The 22011-nt window shown below is 41.1% G+C and overlaps 2 protein-coding genes across 3 annotated transcripts; both read left to right on the forward strand.

The window, feature by feature from the left end:
* Positions 1 to 1831: 1831 nt before the first annotated feature.
* smpx (small muscle protein X-linked) lies at positions 1832 to 16559 on the forward strand. 2 transcript variants are annotated; one of them, XM_062985384.1, is made up of 5 exons: positions 1832 to 2091; positions 5893 to 5954; positions 11945 to 12043; positions 12130 to 12261; positions 15810 to 16559. In XM_062985384.1, the coding sequence occupies exons 2-4, from the start codon at positions 5916 to 5918 to the stop codon at positions 12253 to 12255; spliced, it is 264 nt and encodes an 87-aa protein (XP_062841454.1). In that variant the 5' UTR covers positions 1832 to 2091; positions 5893 to 5915; the 3' UTR covers positions 12256 to 12261; positions 15810 to 16559. The 2 variants fall into 2 exon arrangements, with proteins under 2 accessions (XP_062841454.1, XP_062841453.1); XM_062985383.1 differs by having other exon boundaries at positions 1834 to 2095.
* A 1815-nt stretch (positions 16560 to 18374) lies between these two features.
* LOC134301150 (kelch-like protein 34) lies at positions 18375 to 20450 on the forward strand. The gene has a single exon (XM_062985733.1). The coding sequence runs from the start codon at positions 18378 to 18380 to the stop codon at positions 20139 to 20141; it is 1764 nt and encodes a 587-aa protein (XP_062841803.1). The 5' UTR covers positions 18375 to 18377; the 3' UTR covers positions 20142 to 20450.
* The last annotated feature ends 1561 nt before the right edge of the window (positions 20451 to 22011 follow it).

Genomic DNA, 22011 nt, shown 5'->3' on the forward strand with positions numbered 1-22011 from the left:
TATGTACTATACTGTTATATAATATAGTGTATAGTGTACAACCATACTACAGTACACTAGTTGTACACTATAATAGTAATCATAGTGTACCTATATGATAATATATGTAGTATAATGTCCTAGAACATTGTAACAAAATATAGTACAATACTATTATAGTATATTATATTATATACTATAGTACAATATAGTAGGGTATAGTATACAACTATACTGTCGTATGTACTGTACAACAATATATGTAGTATAACAAACTACAGCATAGTACAACATAGTACAAGATTTTATAATATATATTATACGACATATGTTATAGTATAGTGCATAAGACAGTATAGTTATATACTATACCCTATTACATGGTACTATATTACCTTATTATATAGTATTACAAACTATTTAACTATACGTGTAACAGTATTGAACTGTACTTTGTTACAATGTACTAGGACATTATACTACACATAATACAGTATATAACACAGTATAGTTGTATACTATACCCTATTATACTATACCAGTGTAAAACAAACTATAAAGCCAGACACTATCACAATACTACAATAGTGTATATTGTTACAGTTGTTTGTTATACTATTCTATAAGGTACAACAGTACAGTGTAATAGGGTAGAGTATACAACTGTACTGTATAATATCTATAGTAACAAACTACACACATTTAATATTGTGATATTGCTTAGCTTTAACTAGGTATAGCATTTAATCATCAAATAGAATAATGTAAACATATTTAAAACACTACATACAATTATAATACCAAGTATCATAGTGTTGGTGTAGTATACAGTATTCTCTAGCATAGCATATGTTTGATTACAGTATAGTATTAAATAAATTAGATTTAAATGATTTCATTAAAATGATTGTGGTCTGACCAGCTTCCACTACTTGCTGCTAGTTCCGTGGTTAACTCGAACCAGCCGTGTCAAGCCTACAACTGAAATTTGCCAGTTTTGGTGCCACCAAACCTCTGGGAACTTGCTGTCACGTTAAACTCTAAACCAATCAAACGGTTCCCAATGCTCTGCTTAAACTGGGTCAGGATCTTAATTAGAAGTGAGTCTTAGCGTGCATCTTTGAGACAGACAGCAAGGACCATGGACGTGAGGAAATGCGGACCTGACTGACATCGTAAAGGTAAATCCTACTGGAGATTTCCAGCTTTATCTATTCATCACATAGTACCCATATTATGGATTTGTTAGGATCAGCTCTTGTCGTACCGATGCCAGATATTGATCTGAGAATTGGGTTTAAAGTTTAATATTGCTCCCTGTATGTAGGCCAGTGTTTAAATATAACTAGATATTATTGTCTGACGTTGTATGTCTGAGCGTCTTCCACAGGCTAGTTTCAGATCTGTGTTAATTCAAATGACAAGACTGATAATTGGGGCTGTTTGGGGGTATAAAACTCCAGCAGCGCTGCTGTGTCTGATCCACATACCAGTCTGATAATACCAGCACAACACACACTAACACACCACCACCATGTCAGTGTCACTGCAGTGCTGAGAATGATCCACCACCTAAATAATACCTGCTGACCATTGAAGAATAGCATGAAAGGGGGCCAACAAAGCATGTAGAGAAACAGATGGACGACAGTCAGTAATTGTAGAACTACAGAGTGCTTCTATATGGTAAGTGGAGCTGATAAAATGGACAGTGAGTGTATAAACAAGGAGGTGGTTTTAATGTTATGGTAAAGTTAGAAAAGTGTGGTAACATGTCGGCTCTGTTTAAGTGCATGCGCTCGAGCGCTATATAGGGCGAGCGTGATGAGTATGGTCGGTGGGGATAGAAAGCAGGTCCCCTCTGTGCACCACGCTGCTATTTATAGTCAGGACAAATCCCAGATATGACAGGAATCCCTTTGCCTCTCTGTAGCCTACAGACCCAGAGAAAACTGACGGAGAGAATCTATCCACCGATCAGCACCGGAGAACCACCAAGGACCGAGACGGGAAGGACAGAGGTAGCAGAACGTGAGGGGACGACGAGGAAAAAGTGACCCGTACTTGGTCTGGACTTCCCTAGAAGAAGAACCTCAGTGGATATATCTATCAGTAGGTAGGAGAGTGTGATTATTTGTGTTTGGGTGTTTGTGGGGGGTCATATTCTGTGGGTGTTTGTTGGGTCAGACTTCTTAAGTTCATAATTCATTTATTCATTCATTCAGCTTACCTGGAAATACAGGGAATAGGCTGGGAACATGCCCAATCCACCCAATCCCCTCACTCACTAAAACCCATGGTTCACCACTCCTGAGTTTGAATCTCAGCCCTGCTACCAACCGTCCAGGCGCCTACACAGACGTGATTGGCTATGTCTGACGGATGACAGGCCGAACGGATTCCTCATTGAGAGAGACATGGAATTATGGAGATCAGTGCCTGATTCCCCTAGCTTAGTGGTTAAGCTATTAAACTTGTACTAGTAATCAGAAGGTTGCTGGTTCAAGCACCAGGGGCTTTGCCCCTGAGCAAAGGCTTTATCCCTGAATTGCTTGTATTGTATTCGGTCTGTCTCGTAAATGCCGCATATGTAAATGAAAATGCAAATGAACCCGCCTCATGCGGGTGGAAAAAAAACACGCCCTCCTCGGTCAAGGTAAGGGTATGCGGCAGTAATAGAGAGATAAAACAGGGTAATCAGACATGACTAGATTGGGAGTAAAAGGGAAGAAATGCATAAATAAATAAGATAATATAAAGCCTAGAAGGAATGAACAGTAGGCAGGCCATTGCATATTTTAAGGTATGAGAAAACTGGAGTACCAAGAGTAAAACCATGTTCTTACAAAGAGTAACTCAACACTTGATGCATTTATATATTGACTGGAAAATAAAATCAATAAATGTATTCTAAACACCCGTATTCAATTACAGCCCAAGTCTGACCACAAATTGTCTTATTAAACAAATATAATATTAATAATTCTTTCCAAGATCGGTTTTAATTTCCCTACTGACCACACCTCAGGGGTTGGACTGGGATTTGGCAGGTGGGGGAACCATCATAACAAAATAACTCTAATAGCATGGCATAACGCGGCTCTATGTGAGACTCTTGGTCTGTAATAAATAAAAATTAAAAAAAATAATAAATAAAATTAACAATTAAAAGGCATCTGCTAGCCTTAAATGTGAGACTCCCGCTCTGGCTGGTGAAAAGAAGCGGTGCGGCTTTCCTTGGTCAAGGAGGGGGTTCTAGTTAGAAATGACTAGACTATGAGGAAAATGGGGAAATGGCTAAAATAAATCTAAAAAATATACATATTTTGTAATGATAAATTAAAATTAACAAGTAAAATGTATTACTGTATTAAAATAAAGAGAATAATATTAAATAAAATTAATCATTAAAAGGCATCTGCTAGTTGCTAGTTAGTAATGACTAGACTGAGGAAAAAGGGGAAATGGCAAAAATAAATAAAACAATAAATATGTTTTAATAATAAATAAAACAATAAGTAAATAATAAAATAATAAACAAAATTAATGAATAAAATGTATTAATTTATTAAAATAAAATATATTAATAATTAAATATAATAATTAAAAGGCATCTGCTAATTGCCTTAAATGTAATAGCTGTTTTTTCATATAATTTTTTTAAAGATGCTTTTATCCAAAGCTGCCTACATGTATGACTGAATATAATCCAAAGAATTGAGACTTAAGGGCCTTGATTCAGCAACTGTCCTGTCCAGTACTTTAACCACTGAGCTATCACTGTCCTGCCCTAAATAAATATTTGAAGAATTCACTGATGTCCCAAGAACGCCCTGACCTATGTCCTTAATGTCCATTTTAGCCCATAAACACCTCTGGATTTAGCCGAAACATGTTTACACTTAAGTTTTTCCACTTTTTAATAATTTTTAATCACACAGAGTGAAATATTTGGCTCCTGTGTTGCTTTTTGGACTCCCGGTTCATGGTTGATAGGTGAAGAACCGTTTAAGAGGAACAATTGGGGAACACAAGTGCAAGGAATTTGCCAAAGACAGCTGCCAGGCACTCAGTATCTCTCTGTAAGGATAAATATAGCCACGCTCTGAGCATGCTCCGTACCGCTTAATTCCCAAACCCCCACTGTTGATGTAAACAACTGTTCGGTAACAGTTGCTATGACTGTTAGCCCGGTCCGCTCTATAAAACCGAGAGCTCGAGAGCTGAACCAAACACTGTAGCGAGAGGAAGGGAGTATAGTCATGAAAATGCGTTGCGCTCTACCATGGCAACTCATCTGGCTCAGGGCGGGGCAGCACGCTCCACCCTGAACTCACTCTCCAGGGAAGTGAATTTGCTTTTAGCACCCTCTCAGCCACACAGCAGACTGTACGCCAGCAAGCCGCTGTCTTTTCCAAAACAGTATTTACATGCAGGGGGGAAAAAAGCTGTATTGAAATGAGGCTGACGTTTTGATTATGGAAATGACCCGCCTTAATCTGAGCGTACATCTTGACTTCTGTGAAAGTTGGCATTATTAGAACTGGCAGGGTGACTCTCGTGTCTTGTTGATACGGGCGTATTAGTCAGCGTGTGAGGAAGACACTTTTGTCCACTTTTATTGCTCAGGGGGGCAACAGTGGCAACTTGGCACTTGGTTTGATCCAGCGGCTGTCCAGTCCAGTACCTTAACCCCTGAGCTATCGCTGCCCCACAATACCTTGCGTTCCAACAAATCATTGATGTTCATACCTGGTCAGGATGCATTCTTCAAGTTACAACAAGTCGGCTTCGAAATCAGAGTGCCTGTGCTAGACTGGCCTGCCTGCAGTTTAAACCTATCTACCATTGAATTATGACTGAACAGTTGCACAGCTAAAGCTTTAAGTAATGAATGAACAATGGACAACACCGTTCACAGTCGAGTGAGCTTGACATATGGCGAAAAAAACTTTGGTAAAGGTTCAAGACTGCCAATTTTTGAGCAGGGTTTTTTTTTACACTTGGCAACACTTAAGCCTATGGCGATTTACATATAACTTGCTTGACTGTGAACAATGTAACCCATGTTTACGTAGCTTGTAATGCATGCCGGATCCGTTTAATGCTAGTTCTTTACAGTTAGTTTACATTTAACCATCTGGACAAATTTCCATCCAGTTTTCTTTCCAACCTTGGTGTGAAGTTACTGTTCCATGTACTTTTTAATAGCTGCAGTTGACTGGATTGGAGAGTTTATTGACACGATCGTGGGTTCATACAGCAGTGTATCTTAAGAAGAACAAGGGATAGAACTCTGCGCCTCCCTTGATACTGCTCTAGTCATATCACATTGGGTGTTGGACTTTGGAACCTCCATTCTATGCTAACTGTTGTTTCTAATCTGCTTACAACATTTTGCTCATCTCTATACTTTAGACTTTCGGATTTAATGACAAGCAGCATAATAGTAACATCCAGGTTTATATTAAGCAGTGCAAAGGTGTGTGGGGGGGGGAGTCACATGACCTAAAGCGCATTCATCCAAAGCTACTTACATTTATGACTGAATACAATTCAAGCAAATGAGGATTAAGGGCCCAATCGTGGCAACATGTTAATAGTGGGGCTTGATCTAGCAACCGTCTGGTCTGGTACCTCAACCGATGAGCTATTACTGCTATTACTGAATATTTATACCTGTGTGCAAAGGTGTGTGTGGGTCACATGACCTAAAACCTATGGCATGAATGATTCAGGTGTACCGGGACTCGCTGAGGGAGTCGCTTAGCAACTGAAAGACTATCCGCAGAACCTGAAAGCCTCCAGCGGACAATGGCCCAACTTTTCACCATCATAGACACACAGGTTGGGTCAGGTGTTTCTGGCTGATTGCTCGATGCTTTAGTTGTTTTTGTTGGTTTGGTTCTGCAGGATCCTGGACGTCACGTCGCACCATGTCTGAAAAACCAGCCAGCAGCGTAAAAGCCTTGGGGGTAAGTGATTAATACTTTATATACTTTATATACTTTATACAATAGTTAAATTCTGATGTATCATTTAAGTAACATTCATTTATGTGGTGTTTATAAGGCTACATGACATTTTCATTACTCCTAATGATGCCTATATGATACTTAAGCACTTATAGGGTTATTAGGAACTTGTACTGGGTGCAAAAATACTGCTTTGGCAAAAAAGAAGGCTCATAAGTAAGTAAGTGCTGTGGCATTCATAATGCTTGTGATTATTTCCGTGCTTTAAAATAAAATCAGTGTGTAAAAAAAAGCAAACATGTCAGGTTCAACCAACAAATCAAATATGCAGAAATATAATAATAATAATAATAATAATATTTAATATTTAATAATAATTAATATAATAATATAATATTAATTATGATATAAATTATAAGTAATAATAATATTAATATTAATTAAATATTAATTACATAATTAAAGTTGGATGACAGTTTATATACAGTATTAATTCAATAATTTAATTTATTTATTTATTTTTTATTAATTAAGTTTTACCACCACTTTATTCTATTTAGAAATTAGTAATTCAGGCAAAAAAAAAAAAAACCGCTGCCAGTCTGAAAGTGGGGTTAGGGGTTGCACCACATCCCATTCCACACCCCTTTTAAATAACGTTAATTTATTAAATTGTTTAAGCTAAATTTGATCAAGTGCATTAAAAATTACCTTACAAAGGTTTGAAATCAATTGCAATATAAAATAATATTACAATAACTGGCTACAAATGAAGTAAATGTTCCAACTGCATTTTATTTATCACATTTTTGTGCTTCAATTATATAATATGGTAAACCAAACCGGCCACACACTCACTGTAGCTACTGATACATACTGCAACACAAATGAATGTCATTGCTTTATATATAAATAATATGTGTATAATACACACACACATTTATGGCTTGATATTGGAAGTAGGGTTGGCAGGTGTTTAAAAAGGATGCTGAAGCATCAGACACCTTTTAAATTCCTCTACGACTACAATCTGGCAACCCTAGTTTTATTTACAAGCTTGATCTGCACTAATACAGCTCATAAGTCCAATTCCAATTTCGATCACATTAGTATAACAGCGACCAGGACGGCACGGTGGCTAATTGGGTAGCACTGTCGCCTCACACTGTCGGTCCTTTCTGTGCGGAGTTTGAATGTTCTCCCCGTGTCTGCGTGGGTTTCCTCCTACAGTCCAAAAACATGCAGCCAGGCACTGAAATGGAGACACTGAATTGTCCTATAGGTACCTAGCCACTAGGATGCATGAACCAGTGCATTTTAGTGCTGGTCCCAAGCCCGGATAAATAGGGAGGGTCGTGTCAGGAAGGGCATCCGGCGTAAAAACTGTGCCAAATCAATCATGCGGATCACGATCCGCCGGCAACCTCTAACGGGAGCAGCCGAGGAAACGGAGATAGAGTATAACAGCGAGTGTAGAAACAAGGAGGTGGTTTTAATGTTATGGCTGATCAGTGTATAGAACTAATTTAATTATAATTGTCTCAAAAAGTAAGCAGTTATTAAGAAAACTGTGGAATTGCTTTAAAAATATGCTTCCTGTACACATCACAGTAGTGTCATATCCCAATAACGTACATAAACACACAATGTTGTCCGTGCATTGACTTGCATTTATTATAAAGATCTATATTTATTATTTTCTTTCCATCGAACACTCCAGTAAACAATCTGCATATAAAAATAGACACAGTTTACGTAAAACTTCATAGTGAACGTTAAAGTTCAGCTGACCGGTTCAGTGGCTCAGTATCGGCAACTTGACTCTGTTCTCTGGAAAAGTACACAAACGTATCAAAGACAGACAGCTGCAGGCCAATGAGAGGAAAGACGGGAAAGAATTTGGAAGAGAAAATGCTGTGAACCCTTTGTAATCACCCGTTCTGCCTTGGTAATTTTTTTACCATACATATTAATCATTCAGTCGAGTTTGGGGAATAATGGAAAACCTCTAGGCTAACAAATTCACCCCAAAATTAAAGCAACTATGGCAAACAACTCAACAATTGTGGCTTAATGCGCTATCTGACCACCAGCAGATCTGAGCTCAAATTCCAGCTGTACTGGGGCGCCCAGCTGGCACAGCGGGATATTCCTCTAGCACACCAGCGCCGAGATTCTAAACTCCGTGGTTTGAAACTCGGCATTGCCACTGGGCATAATTAGCAGTGCCTGCAGCAGACATGTTTCTGCTAGGGCGGGATGACCGGACTATGTAAGTGGGCTCTTCAAACTCTGTGACCCTGATTAGCAGATAGAGGCGCCAGTTCAGAGTGCCTCCCACTTTCCACCTATACCCACCTCGAATGCAATCAGGGATCCCCCAGCAGCGAAAGAAAAAAAAATCCAGCTGTGCTATCAACCAGCCAGGTGCCTGGACAGACACAATATGGTGTGTCTATATAAATTGAAATGGTCGAGCAGTGATTTCACACAGCTGCTGCAATTACCGAGGTTGATCATCAGAAAGGACGTGTGACCGTCTACGGCAGGGGGGTCAAACTCATTTTCACCGAGGGCCACATCTGCATTATGGTGGCCCTCGACGAGCCGATCGTAACTTATCCTGCTGTGATTGCAGTCGCCTTTTAAGTATAGGACTAAATTACGTGTTTCGTGTCAAAATGCCAAATTTATAATGTATATTTATATTATAACGTATATCTTTATTTATATTGTACTCCTTTACCACAGACACGGCCTAACGGCATAACACAAGAGATCTGTCTTTAAATTTCCTCCTTCTGCTTCAATTTTCTCTTCTTGTAAATATTTCTCAACATCACTTGTTGGAAAACCGCCTCAGTTAAACGCTGATGTAGAAACACCGGCATCTAGTGGCGGGATGCGGTCAATTCACGGGTCACAAAATCGGCATGCATTGTCGCAGATGCAGTTTATGTAGGATTTTGTACATACAGTGTATTTTAAGACGATCGTACTTTTCTTTTAAGCTCTCGCGGGCTGGATTGAGTTTGACACGTGGTCTACAGCTCGATCAGGAGGAGAAGGTTGCAATTAAAAGAAATTGAATCCGACTAGACTGGGGAAAATGCAAAAACACAAACAAGCGACGAAAAACAACATCACGAAGGTGGAACTGTACTTGGACTGCTTAGATTTGCATCGAGACGACTCGAAACAAACCAGTGAATCAGCAGAGTGGTTTAAATACGTTTTGATTCGTAAAGTAGTTTTTAATGCGTCAGCGTGACTTTAAAGGGTTCACAGACTTTTTCTTCCAGACAGGTTTAAATCGAGTGCATTAACACAGTCAAGTCATAACAGCTCACGTACAAACATCGGACGATGCAGCCAAAAATAGACAGTTTTTCTTAGCTTTATCTCATAAAAACAATCCCCATATACAGAATGATCTATAAAACGCCAGAGTTTACACACATCGTAAGCATATATGCACTGTTTACGTAATACTGTCCGCACTTTTAGACAGAAAGGCCGGCCATGCATATAAGACAGGTCAAGACCACGATTCTTATGTACAGCAGAAAATCCATCCTGGTATCTTATGAAGCAATACACAGATCAGCCATAACATTAAAACCACCTCCTTGTTTCCACACTTAATGTCCATTTTATCAGCTCCGCTTACCATAGAGAAGCACTTTGTAGTTCTACAATTACTGACTGCCCCCTTTCATGCTGTTCTTCAATGGTCAGGACCTCCACAGTACCACTACAGAGCAGGTATTATTTGGGTGTTGGATCATTCTCAGCACCGCAGTGACACTGACATGGTGGTGGTGTGTATTAGTGGATAAGACTGCTGGACTGACAATAGTCCACCAACCATACATATCCAGCCAACAGCGCCACATGGGCAGCGTCCTGTGACCAGTGATGAAGGTCTAGAAGATGACCAACTCAAACAGAAGCAATTGATGATCGATCGTCTCTGACTTTACATCTACAAGGTGGACCAACTAGGTAGGAGTGTCTAATAGAGTGGACAGTGAGTGGACACAGTGTTTAAAAACTCCAGCACAACACACACTAACACACCACCACCATGTCAGTGTCACTGCAGTGCTGAGAATGATCCACCACCTAAATAATACCTGCTCTGTGGTGGTCCTGCGGGGGTCCTGACCACTGAAGAAAAGGATGAAAGCTGATTAAAAGGTATGTAGAGAAACAGATGGACTACAGTCAGTAATTGAACTACAAAAGTGCTTCTTTATGGTAAGTGGAGCTGATAAAATGGACAGTGAGTGAGTGTTATGGCTGATCGGTGTACATATATTAATTTCTATTCTGGAGGTAGAAGCATCATGATATGGGGCTTAGTAACAGAGGTGTCTACATACTTTTTTACCCATCATTTTTATTTACTGATGCTTATAAATCTACAAGTCAAACAAGTGTAAAACAAAAGCAAAAGTAATGAAACACTCGTTTCCCCTCACTGTAAATGTCAGATCTATTTATTTACACTGGGGTGGTGACGGCTTGGCTAGCCGAGAAAACTGCTGGCGGCCAGAACATTTGGCAAACAAATAACCACACAGGCCTCGGCTACGAAATAGGAAAATAAGGAAATGAGCTGGACGGTATGAAGCGAGTCTTTGAACAGAGTAAAAGATCGGAATTATGATTCGGTTTGGGATGAAAACAGATGCTTAGAGATTGAAAGAACTCCAGCATTTCTTACTGATCCTTTAAAGCAGTATAGCCCACCTTAAGCAATGTTTATCAATTAACAACCTCTAATGTATCGCAGTCGATCAGATATTATTTGGCCGGTGGATCATTTTAAAAATCATCTGGTGGGATCAACTGAAAGCTGAAATTTTTCCCAGAATAAACCATAAAGATTTAAACCCAGATGGGGTAACAGGATATTCCGCTAGCACACCGGCGCCGAGATTCTGAACTCCTCGGTCCGAAACTCGGCGTTGCCACCGGTCGGCTGGGTTTAGGGGTACTAATTTGTCAACGAAAAGTGTTGAGTTTCAAAGATTTTGAGTTTAGTGGATGTTGAGTTACAAGGTACCTCATATAATGTAATAACTACACTGACCAGCTAACATTCTACACTCACTGTCCATTTTATCAGCTCTACTTACCATATAGGAGCACTTTGTAGTTCTACAATTACTGATTGTAGTCCATCTGTTTCTCTGCATGTTTTGTTAGCCCCCTTTCATGCTGTTCTTTAATGGTCAGGACCCCCACAGGACCACTACAGAGCAGGTATTATTTAGGTGGTGGGTCATTCTCAGCACTGCAGTGACACTGACATGGTGGTGGTGTGTTAGTGTGTGTTGTGCTGGTATGGGTGATGGAGTTTTAAAAAACCTCACTGTCACTGCTGGACTGAGAATAGTCCACCAACCAAAAACATCCAGCCAACAGCTCCCCGTGGGCAGCGTCCTGTGACCACTGATGAAGGTCTAGAAGATGACCGACTCAAACAGCAGCAATAGATGAGCGATCGTCTCTGACTTTACATCTACAAGGTGGACCAACTAGGTAGGAGTGTCTAATAGAGTGGACAGTGAGTGGACATGGTATTTAAAAACTCCAGCAGCGCTGCTGTGTCTGATCCACTCATACCAGCACAACACACACTCTCTGCTCTGTAGTGGTCCTGTGGGGGTCCTGACCAGTAAAGAACAGCATGAAAGGGGGCTAACAAAGCATGCAGAGAAACAGATGGACTACAGTCGGTAATTGTAGAACTACAAAGTGATTCTCTATGGTAAGTGGAGCTAATAAAATGGACAAAGTGTAGAAACAAGGAGGTGGTTTTAATGTTATGGCTGATCAGTGTAAGTACATGCTTAAAATCCCAACACTGGCATGATATCCACAATCCACAGACTCTCAGGTGACATTTGTGGTATTGTTGTTTACGCCGGTCTGCCTCAAAAACATCCCACCGTTAACTCTTGTCTTTATCCGTCTTGAAGGCTAACCTCAATATTCCAATGGGAGCTCTGCGTCCAGGGGCGGGACTTCCTGTGAAGAAGAGAGAGGAGTCGGTGGAAGCAGAAGCGGAATATAAAAATGTACAACAAAAATACACATCCAACAACAATGCTATAAAACTGTGGACTCTTTAAATGATCTAATCTTTATTATTACTGCTTATTAGGTATCGCCTGTCAGTCCAGAGGAGAAGAAGGCCCTTCCTGGTGCTGTGAAACTCCCCGGGCCGGCTGTTAACCTCTCAGAAATTCAGAACGTCAAGAGCGAACTCAGATTTGTAACCAAGGACTAAATTCAGGTCAGTGAGACAGTCAGGTACAGTACAGTAGCACTGCAATATACTGTAAATACACAGCTAGCACTCACTGTCCATTTTATCAGCTCCACTTACCATATAGAAGCACTTTGTAGTTCTACAATTACTGACTGTAATCCATCTATTCCTCTGCATGCTTTGTTACCCCCCATTCATGCTGTTCTGTTAGGATGTGGATCATTCTCAGCACTGCAGTGACACTGACATGGTGGTGGTGTGTTAGTGTGTGTTGTGCTGGTATGAGTGGATCAGACACAGCAGCGCTGCTGGACTGAGAATAATCCACCAACCAATATCCAGCCAACAGCGCCCTGTGGGCAGCGTCCTGTGACCACTGATGAAGGTCTAGAAGATGACCAACTCAAACAGCAGCAATAGATGAGCGATCGTCTCTGACTTTACATCTACAAGGTGGACCAACTAGGTAGGAGTGTGTAATAGAGTGGACAGTGAGTGGACACGGTATTTAAAAACTCCTCTCATACCAGCACAACACACACTAACACACCACCACCATGTCAGTGTCAGTGCAGTGCTGAGTATGATCCACCACCTAAATAATACCTGCTCTGTCGTGGTCCTGTGGAGGTCCTGACCATTAAAGAACAGCGTGAAAGCAGGTTTAAAAAGTATGTGGAGAAACAGATGGACTACAGTCAGTAATTGTAGAACTACAAAGTGCTTCTATATGGTAAGTGGAGCTGATAAAATGGACAGTGACTCTTTTAAGCACAGCTGTACTCTCCAAATCAAATACCTTTTGGCATGGTAAGGGATTCAACTTATCTTCTTTTCACCAGAGTAAATTTGCAAAAAAACAAAGTAGCTGGAAAAAAAGCCAGAAAGTAAATGAATTACAAGTAAACTCAGACTTGTAGTATTTCAAAGTACACAACGTCAATTATAATTACATTTACTAAGCAATATATCCAGCAATTGTGGCATGTTTACATACACTCATAGGGGAAATGTATATCATACCAGTCCTGGAATTTTAATGTATATGAGTTTTTTAATGTATAACAAGCACTGCTTTGCTCAGAATACTTGTGTACAGTATACGTTTACTATAGGACTACTTTAACTTTGACAAAATCTGCTATATCAAAGTTTTCTAGGTTTAAAAGGTTTGTAAGTGTAAAAAGTCTAACAGAAGTTATAGTTTTTCTTTTAGTTATATGTGCCAAAGCATACCTTAACAGCTTTATACCAACAATTTGCACCTTCACGCTTGAGTAAACTTTGTTGAAGGTTTTTTATGACATCACAACATCCTCTCAGACCATGATGATGTAAAGTCTGTGTGACTATAAATATTTTTTTATTTATTATATTTTATTGATATTGTTTATATTATGTATATAAATAATGTTTTATAATAATACTATATGATATTAATTTAAATTATATATATATATATATAATGAATCATTGGTCACAATGCAAAAACACCAATCCGTGTATTATTACTATTATTATTATTATTACAATTATTATTATTATTCTATTATTATTATTATTACTATTATTTTCATTATTATTACTATTATTAATTTTATTACTATTATTACTATTATTATCATTATTACTGTTATTATTATTATTACTATTACTTTTATTATCATTAATATTACTATTATTATTATTATTAATATTATTATTATTATTATTGTTATTATAATTACTATTATTATTATTATTATAATTACTATTATTATTATTATTATTATTACTGACCCAGAATATAATGAAAAAACAATTAAATTATCAGACAGCACAAATTAGATTTTTTCTCCAAAAAACTGTGTTCTAATCTGTCCCAGACAAACACCAGTTTCAGTAATTATTTAAAAACCATGACTACCATGACATACTGTACATGTCCCTTGGTATATTATCATTATTATTAGTCCCTTGGTATATTACATACTATAATGTCTCACTGTTATAGTAAGAAAGGGGGGGCGTTCCCCCGACTTGTGTCATCGGAGAGGGGTGCACAGTATCCCCTGATGCCATGCAGCCACCACCAAAGCATTTTTAGGGGTTGAAAAGTGGGTTTTGCAGTTAAAAGTGTGTTTTGTTTACATGTACCTGTACATAGTTGTATTCTAAATGCTGAAGCACAAACAGTTAAATTATTATTGGTATTATTATTATTATTATTATAGTTTTAGACATACCCCAGTCCAATGGTATAAAATAATTAAATAAATACCACATGCATACCACATGTATAAAACAGTATTTTGTATATATATTTTTTTAATGCACTAAATTACCTAGTTCTTTACACAGCTTGGTTTTAATCCGCACGACCTTTTGCCCACCAACTAGAAAAAAATGCTACAAGAACACACACGGAGGTCAGGATAAAGGACAGCTTATTTTCTAAGTGCGTCACGGCACTAAAACTGCAGCCAGGTGCCCTGTGTGCTGTGTTCACAACCGGCCACAGGGTGTCAGCAGCTAAAATAAACTTCCAGCACACGTGGAAGTTTGTGAGTTTGCAAACGTGGATGCCAGTGTGTGTTAAAGGGTGCGAGGGTGAATCAGCATCTATTAATAATAGCAGACGCAGAGCTGGGCTCAGCGGGGCAGCGAGAGGCCGTCTGTGGTGTGATTGCTCCAGCAGGTTTGCTCAGAGAGTGCCAACACAAAAACGTACCTCCTGTAAGCCGACCGATATATCTGGATGCCAGGCGTGCCCTTATGAAACTGGAACCAGTTTTATTTATTTATTTACTTTTCACCTTATTACAAAATCATGGGCAAAAAATGTGGAATTTGGAACAGGACTGCTGGGATTTGCATTCTTTCAGTCCGACCCTTAGTAAGTACCAGCACTGTTGGGTGATAAAATCTACTCCACAGTCCCTGTATTAATGTTGAATGCTAATCTGGCCTCATTATAACCCACTATTTTGCTACTGTTTGGCTATTAAGCTAGTACTACTGTTTTTAGCATGTTAGCAAATATGTGCTAACAGATAGCCTAACCTGCTAATTATAAGGGACAAAAACATACTTTAGTAACCTAGTTATAGCAATATTCCACAAGCTAATATTCCAGTAGGACCTCCTTGTTTCTACACTCACTGTTTATTTCATCAGCTCCACTTACCATATAGAAGCACTTTGTAGTTCCACAATTACTGACTGTACTCCATCTATTTCTCTGCATGCTTTGTTAGCCCCCTTTCACCCTGTTCTTCAATGGTCAGGACCCCCACAGGACCACCACAGAGTAGGTATTATTTGGGTGTTGGATCATTCTTAGCACTGCACTGACACTGACATGGTGGTGGTGTGTTAGTGTGTGTTGTGCTGGTATGAGTGGATCAGACACAGCAATGCTGATGGAGTTTTTACACACCTCAGTGTCACTGCTGGACTGAGAATCATCCACCAACCAAAAATATCCAGCCATGTGGGCAGCGTCCTGTGACCACTGATGAAGTGTAGAAACAAGGAGGTGGTTTTAATGTTATGGCTGATCAGTGTATACTAAAATGTTTCTTCTTTCACAGGAGACTCTTCTACGTTCATGTTCAAAATAGAGACAACTCAAATGCTTCTTTGGTTCATCTACAGCTACAGCAAGACCCCCCAGTAGTCCCAGATTTTCAGATACCCGTTCGTCAATGCAGGAAGACCAGGGCAGCAAAAGGACACTGTCCAGCCCTGTCCATCTCAACCTGATGGACCCCCTACATTGACGTTGACTCGATTTCTCTTTCAGCTTCTGTTACGTCTCCTGTTTTAAATCTAACGTGTGTATTTAGTTATTTGTTTTTATAGTGGATTTGAAGGCTTTACTGCTGCACATATCTGAATTCCTTTACAGATCTGAAAAACAACAAATGTACCACTTTTTCCTGGCATTTTTCCCTCAAATCACTCAGATTGTGTCGACTTGGTTTACCATTGTTGCCTCTCTTAGAGAGTGTAGGCTGACACGTAATAAAACATGATTCCTTCTGCTCACGATGAGCTCTGGTGTAGGAGGATTCCGGCGAAGCAATCTCGTGTGGTCTCTGAGCAAACAAAACTGGATTTTCAGCACACTGCTACTGTTTTATTAGATCTGAAATGTGATATTTGCAAACTCTTTTTGTAATTGCTACAGCAACACATAAGCAAAAGTGTCCTTATGTAAGATTCTGTGTTCTTCATTTGACCGAAGATTGGGAGCCGTCGACGTTAAGGGCTAACGGTACACTGTATGTGTGAGGGATAACACAAACCCGGATCAAAAATAAAATATGCCACGAACTTGATTTCAGTCTGCTAATTTTCCTTATTTATTAGGGGTCAGAACTTGTCAGGGTCTGGAGTGCATCTCAGAATTGAAGTCATTGGCCACATAACTGACTGGAATCCTGTCTAGGCTGTAATACTACTGGTACTACTGGTAGGAGGAGGCACAGAACCAGAATGGCCTCAAATTTTGATCCAGAGGTATGATCAACAAAGCAGAAGATTCCACTCCCTGTCCACCGTGATGCCCAAAAAGCTCCAGCATCAAGGCGTCTGTGTGGCCATATAACTGATCTACTGACTGGCACCCTGTCTAGGCTGTAAATACTACTGGTACTACTGGTAGGAGGAGAGGCAGAACCAGAATGGCCTCAGACTTTGATCCAGAGGTATGATCAACAGAGCAGAAGATTCCACTCCCTGTGCACCATTATGCCCAAAAAGTACTGTTATACTGTTATTTCAGTAATTGTATACCTACAGTGTTTAGCTGCATGATAGGTGTGGTTTATAAAAATAATAAAGATAATTACCAGGTAGGTGTACCTAATAGACTGCTCAATGAACTACTTCAGAAAACACTTGTCAGTAAACACAGTTCGCCTCTGTATCAAATTCAAGTTGAGACTCCACTGTGCAAAGCAAAAACCATTCATATCAACAACATCCAGAAGTGCCACAGATGATTCTACACTCAAGATCATCAGAACATGGGACCAGCCAGATTTTCTAGCAACACAAAGTTCAAGTGCCAACAGAACAAGTAACTTGAAGGGTATCATTAAGAGCATTTATAGGCATACTAAGGCAACTACCATCAAGTTTACAGCTACAGCAAGTGGTGACCTTACTTAACAACAATTGGTGACTTTCCAGCCAGTGCAAACACAATGCTGACCCTAGTGACCCTAGTATGTCTTATCATCTCTCATTGTCGTCAAGTTTTTCCAAGGGAGTGGACGAGTTTTTGATCATCACAGGCTACAACGCAGTGTTGTGAGAAAAACATGACCAGTAGCTCTCATTTAGCTTTCATGGCTGCCTCGCAATCACATAGCATCCCGGTCCTGTCTGTGCCAGGAACTATTTAGGGATGATGATCCAATAATATCATAAGGTCGGAGTAAGTGCTCTTCTGGCTGGAACTGAAATACAAACCTATTTATACACTTAAACCATCACATAACGGTCTAAGAGTGATCAGACCTGAGCAGATAAACATTTCTGGCTATGTCCTGATCTATCCGTGACCTCCCGTGTTTCTATTCCTGTCAATATTAATGTGGGCTGAGGTATGAACGCTACTGGCGACAGACAGAAATCTGGTGCTGACTGAGAGATAAATTCCCACGAGGTACTCACAGTACACCCCTACCCTCATTCTTCCAAACCTTTTCCAGCCTGACTTGACCGAAAGGGTACTGCGATAAGTCTTCCAAGCAGAGTTCTGCAGGATATTTCCCTCTTCGTGACATAAGAATGTCTGCCTGCCCTCCTCTTGGCTTGTAGTAAGACTACAGACATGCCCGTCCCAGGAAAACAGAACAGCGTGTCACAGGATGGTTGCCTGTTCCTGCCAGACTTGTAATCCTAAAGGGGTTGGGAACTGTCCAATGGCTGAAAAAGAGATGCCTATCCCTCCCATCCATGTTTATCCTCTGCAGCAATGGGCTACATCCCAGCAGCTGCCCCTGTGCAGGGTACTCTTTGTCATTTTGCAGACCTCAAGAGCAACGGTGGTCTTCTCTCCTCTCTGCATCTCCTTCTAATACCTCCTACCTCATTGTGCTTATTTCTTCTTCAAAGGCTCTTGATTTTTTGAGGTCTTCCTTCTCAATATGAGTTACTCTTTAATACTCAGTGACTCTTACGGCGACGGGCTGCTGTCTCGATACCAGAGCCTGCGACAAGAGGGACGGATGTGCGACATCATCCTGGAGGCCGAAGGCAAGGAATTCCCAGCTCATCGCACCTTGTTAGCCTGCTCAAGTGACTACTTTTGGTCCCTTTTTCAGGACTACACTCTGGAGTCCAAGGCTCAAGCCGTCAGTCTCCCGGCCGTGTCGTCTGCTGGCCTGGAACAGGTACTGGACTTCATCTATACCTCATGGATCTCACTGTCGCCCTCCAGCCTGGAGGACACGTTGGAAGCTGCCTCCTACCTGCAGGTCACACATGCCGTGGATCTTTGTACAGGATACATCTCGAGCAGCCTCAATCTCAACAACTGCTGCTTTTTTGCCAACGTGGCGGCCCGTTACGGCCTTTTTGAGGCACTAGATGAGAGCAACTGCTTCATTGCACAAAATATGGGCAGATTACTTGAAGACACTGGGGACAGATTCGGGATCCTGGAGCTAAACCGTGACTCTTTTCAGAAGGTGCTTGGATCAGAGGAGATGTCTGGAGTGAAGGAAATAGCAGTACTACACCTGGTGCTAGACTGGTTAGCATGCAACCCTTTACCTGCCCTGGAAAGTAACTCCCTTCTAAGCCGTGTTCGGTTTGGTCTGGTACCTCCTAAAGAACTGTCTCATCTAAGTAAGTCTAACCCAGTTCTTCGCACTCCTTTCATTCACAGCTTGGTACAGAAAGCCTTGTATTATCACGTGCAGGTTCCTCTACAGCCATTACTGCAAAGTGTCCACACCAGTTTGAGATCCACAACCAAGACAATCCTACTCATAGGAGGAGGGACAGAACCAGAACGACCTCAGACTACGATCCAGAGGTATGATCAACAGAGCAGAAGAGTCCACTCCCTGTCGACCGTTATGCCCATAAAGCTCCAGCATCAAGGTGTCTGTGTGGTGGGAAACTTTTTGTTTGTTCTAGGAGGGGAGATAGTGGAGGTTAATGGGGAAAGTGAGAAGACTGCTGTAAAGACCGTCTCTGACCAAGTGTGGAGGTACGACCCTCGATTCGATCGCTGGGAGGAGATGGAGCCACTGTTGCAGAAGAGAGCACAGTTCTCCTGCTGCGTGGTAGAGGGAGTTATATATGCCATAGGAGGACGTGGCCAAGAAAGGGAGCCTGCTCTGTCCTCAGTGGAAAGATACAACATGAAGGCAGGGTGCTGGCGAAGTGGCGTGTCCTTGCCTCACGCTGTCCACGGCCAAGCCTGCGCCACAATTGGCAGAGGTATCTACATCTCCGGAGGTATCCATGGTAGTCAGCATGATTGCAGCAAGGAAGTGTTATTTCTCGATGCCTCTACTGGTGGCGCCTGGGAAAGACGCTCACCAATGTCTATAGCCAGGTTTGGTCACCAGATGGCAGCGATAAACGAGCGGATCTATGCCTTCCTAGGGATGTACGAACCTTACAGTGAAATCGAGTGCTACGATTCCAAACGAGATCACTGGACTCGACTCAAGCCCCTCCTGAACGATCGCTTTTGCTACGGTTTGACGGTCACAACCGGCGGGCGTGTGCTGATGTTCGGAGGCAGGAAGTGGCAGGACGGACATGAAGTGTGCACCCGTAACGTTCTGGAATACGACCCTGAATCTGACAGCTGGAGGGAGGTTGGTAAACTACCCGGCCCCTTGTGTGGGACCCAGTGTGCCATGATAAGCCTCCAGGAACAAACAGAAACGTAAGACCTACAGTTCATTCCATACACCCAGAGAAAGGGTTTCCGCCGCCTCAGGGGACTTTAAATGTGGTGAGATGTCGTCAATCTGTGCAGGGAAGTCGATACTTGACCTCTTGGAGAAAGATCTGTCGTGACGGTTGCACCAGAGGAATACTTTGTAGGAGCATGATGATAAGAGTCTTGCAAGGGTTGCAATGATTAGCATGGAACAAGAAAGTAAAGGACAAGCCTGAGAAGATATGTTTGTTACATATTAAAGCAGGTTAAAAAGGATAAATACAGTGTATCACAAAAGTGAGTACACCCCTCACATTTCTGCAGATATTTAAGTATATCTTTTCATGGGACAACACTGACAAAATGACACTTTGACACAATGAAAAGTAGTCTGTGTGCAGCTTATATAACAGTGTAAATTTATTCTTCCCTCAAAATAACTCAATATACAGCCATTAATGTCTAAACCACCGGCAACAAAAGTGAGTACACCCCTTAGTGAAAGCTCCTGAAGTGTCAATATTTTGTGTGGCCACCATTATTTCCCAGAACTGCCTTAACTCTCCTGGGCATGGAGTTTACCAGAGCTTCACAGGTTGCCACTGGAATGCTTTTCCACTCCTCCATGATGACATCACGGAGCTGGCGGATATTCGAGACTTTGTGCTCCTCCACCTTCCGCTTGAGGATGCCCCAAAGATGTTCTATTGGGTTTAGGTCTGGAGACATGCTTGGCCAGTCCATCACCTTTACCCTCAGCCTCTTCAATAAAGCAGTGGTCGTCTTAGAGGTGTGTTTGGGGTCATTATCATGCTGGAACACTGCCCTGCGACCCAGTTTCCGGAGGGAGGGGATCATGCTCTGCTTAGTATTTCACAGTACATATTGGAGTTCATGTGTCCCTCAATGAAATGTAACTCCCCAACACCTGCTGCACTCATGCAGCCCCAGACCATGGCATTCCCACCACCATGCTTGACTGTAGGCATGACACACTTATCTTTGTACTCCTCACCTGATTGCCGCCACACATGCTTGAGACCATCTGAACCAAACAAATTAATCTTGGTCTCATCAGACCATAGGACATGGTTCCAGTAATCCATGTCCTTTGTTGACATGTCTTCAGCAAACTGTTTGCGGGCTTTCTTGTGTAGAGACTTCAGAAGAGGCTTCCTTCTGGGGTGACAGCCATGCAGACCAATTTGATGTAGTGTGCGGCGTATGGTCTGAGCACTGATCGGCTGACCCCCCACCTTTTCAATCTCTGCAGCAATGCTGACAGCACTCCTGCGCCTATCTTTCAAAAACAGCAGTTGGATGTGACGCTGAGCACGTGCACTCTGCTTCTTTGGACGACCAACGCGAGGTCTGTTCTGAGTGGACCCTGCTCTTTTAAAACGCTGGATGATCTTGTCCACTGTGCTGCAGCTCAGTTTCAGGGTGTTGGCAATCTTCTTGTAGCCTTGGCCATCTTCATGTAGCGCAACAATTCGTCTTTTAAGATCCTCAGAGAGTTCTTTGCCATGAGGTGCCATGTTGGAACTTTTAGTGACCAGTATGAGAGAGTGTGAGAGCTGTACTACTAAATTGAACACACCTGCTCCCTATGCACACCTGAGACCTAGTAACACTAACAAATCACATGACATTTTGGAGGGAAAATTACAAGCAGTGCTCAATTTGGACATTTAGGGGTGTAGTCTCTTAGGGGTGTACTCAATTTTGTTGCCGGTGGTTTAGACATTAATGGCTGTATATTGAGTTATTTTGAGGGAAGAATAAATTTACACTGTTATATAAGCTGCACACAGACTACTTTTCATTGTGTCAAAGTGTCATTTTGTCAGTGTTGTCCCATGAAAAGATATACTTAA

Source organism: Trichomycterus rosablanca, chromosome 23 (genome assembly GCF_030014385.1).
Source record: "Trichomycterus rosablanca isolate fTriRos1 chromosome 23, fTriRos1.hap1, whole genome shotgun sequence".
In the NCBI taxonomy this organism is placed as follows: Eukaryota; Metazoa; Chordata; class Actinopteri; order Siluriformes; family Trichomycteridae; genus Trichomycterus; species Trichomycterus rosablanca.

What these genes read in the sequence shown, in the direction of transcription:
- smpx (XM_062985384.1), top strand. Translation starts at nt 5,916, where the DNA reads ATGTCTGAAAAACCAGCCAGCAGCGTAAAAGCCTTGGGG. An exon ending in GCAGCGTAAAAGCCTTGGGG is followed by an intron (nt 5,955 to 11,944) that starts GTAAGTGATTAA and finishes TCCGTCTTGAAG; the next exon opens with GCTAACCTCAATATTCCAAT. An exon ending in CAGAAGCGGAATATAAAAAT is followed by an intron (nt 12,044 to 12,129) that starts GTACAACAAAAA and finishes ACTGCTTATTAG; the next exon opens with GTATCGCCTGTCAGTCCAGA.
- LOC134301150 (XM_062985733.1), top strand. Translation starts at nt 18,378, where the DNA reads ATGAGTTACTCTTTAATACTCAGTGACTCTTACGGCGACGGGCTGCTG.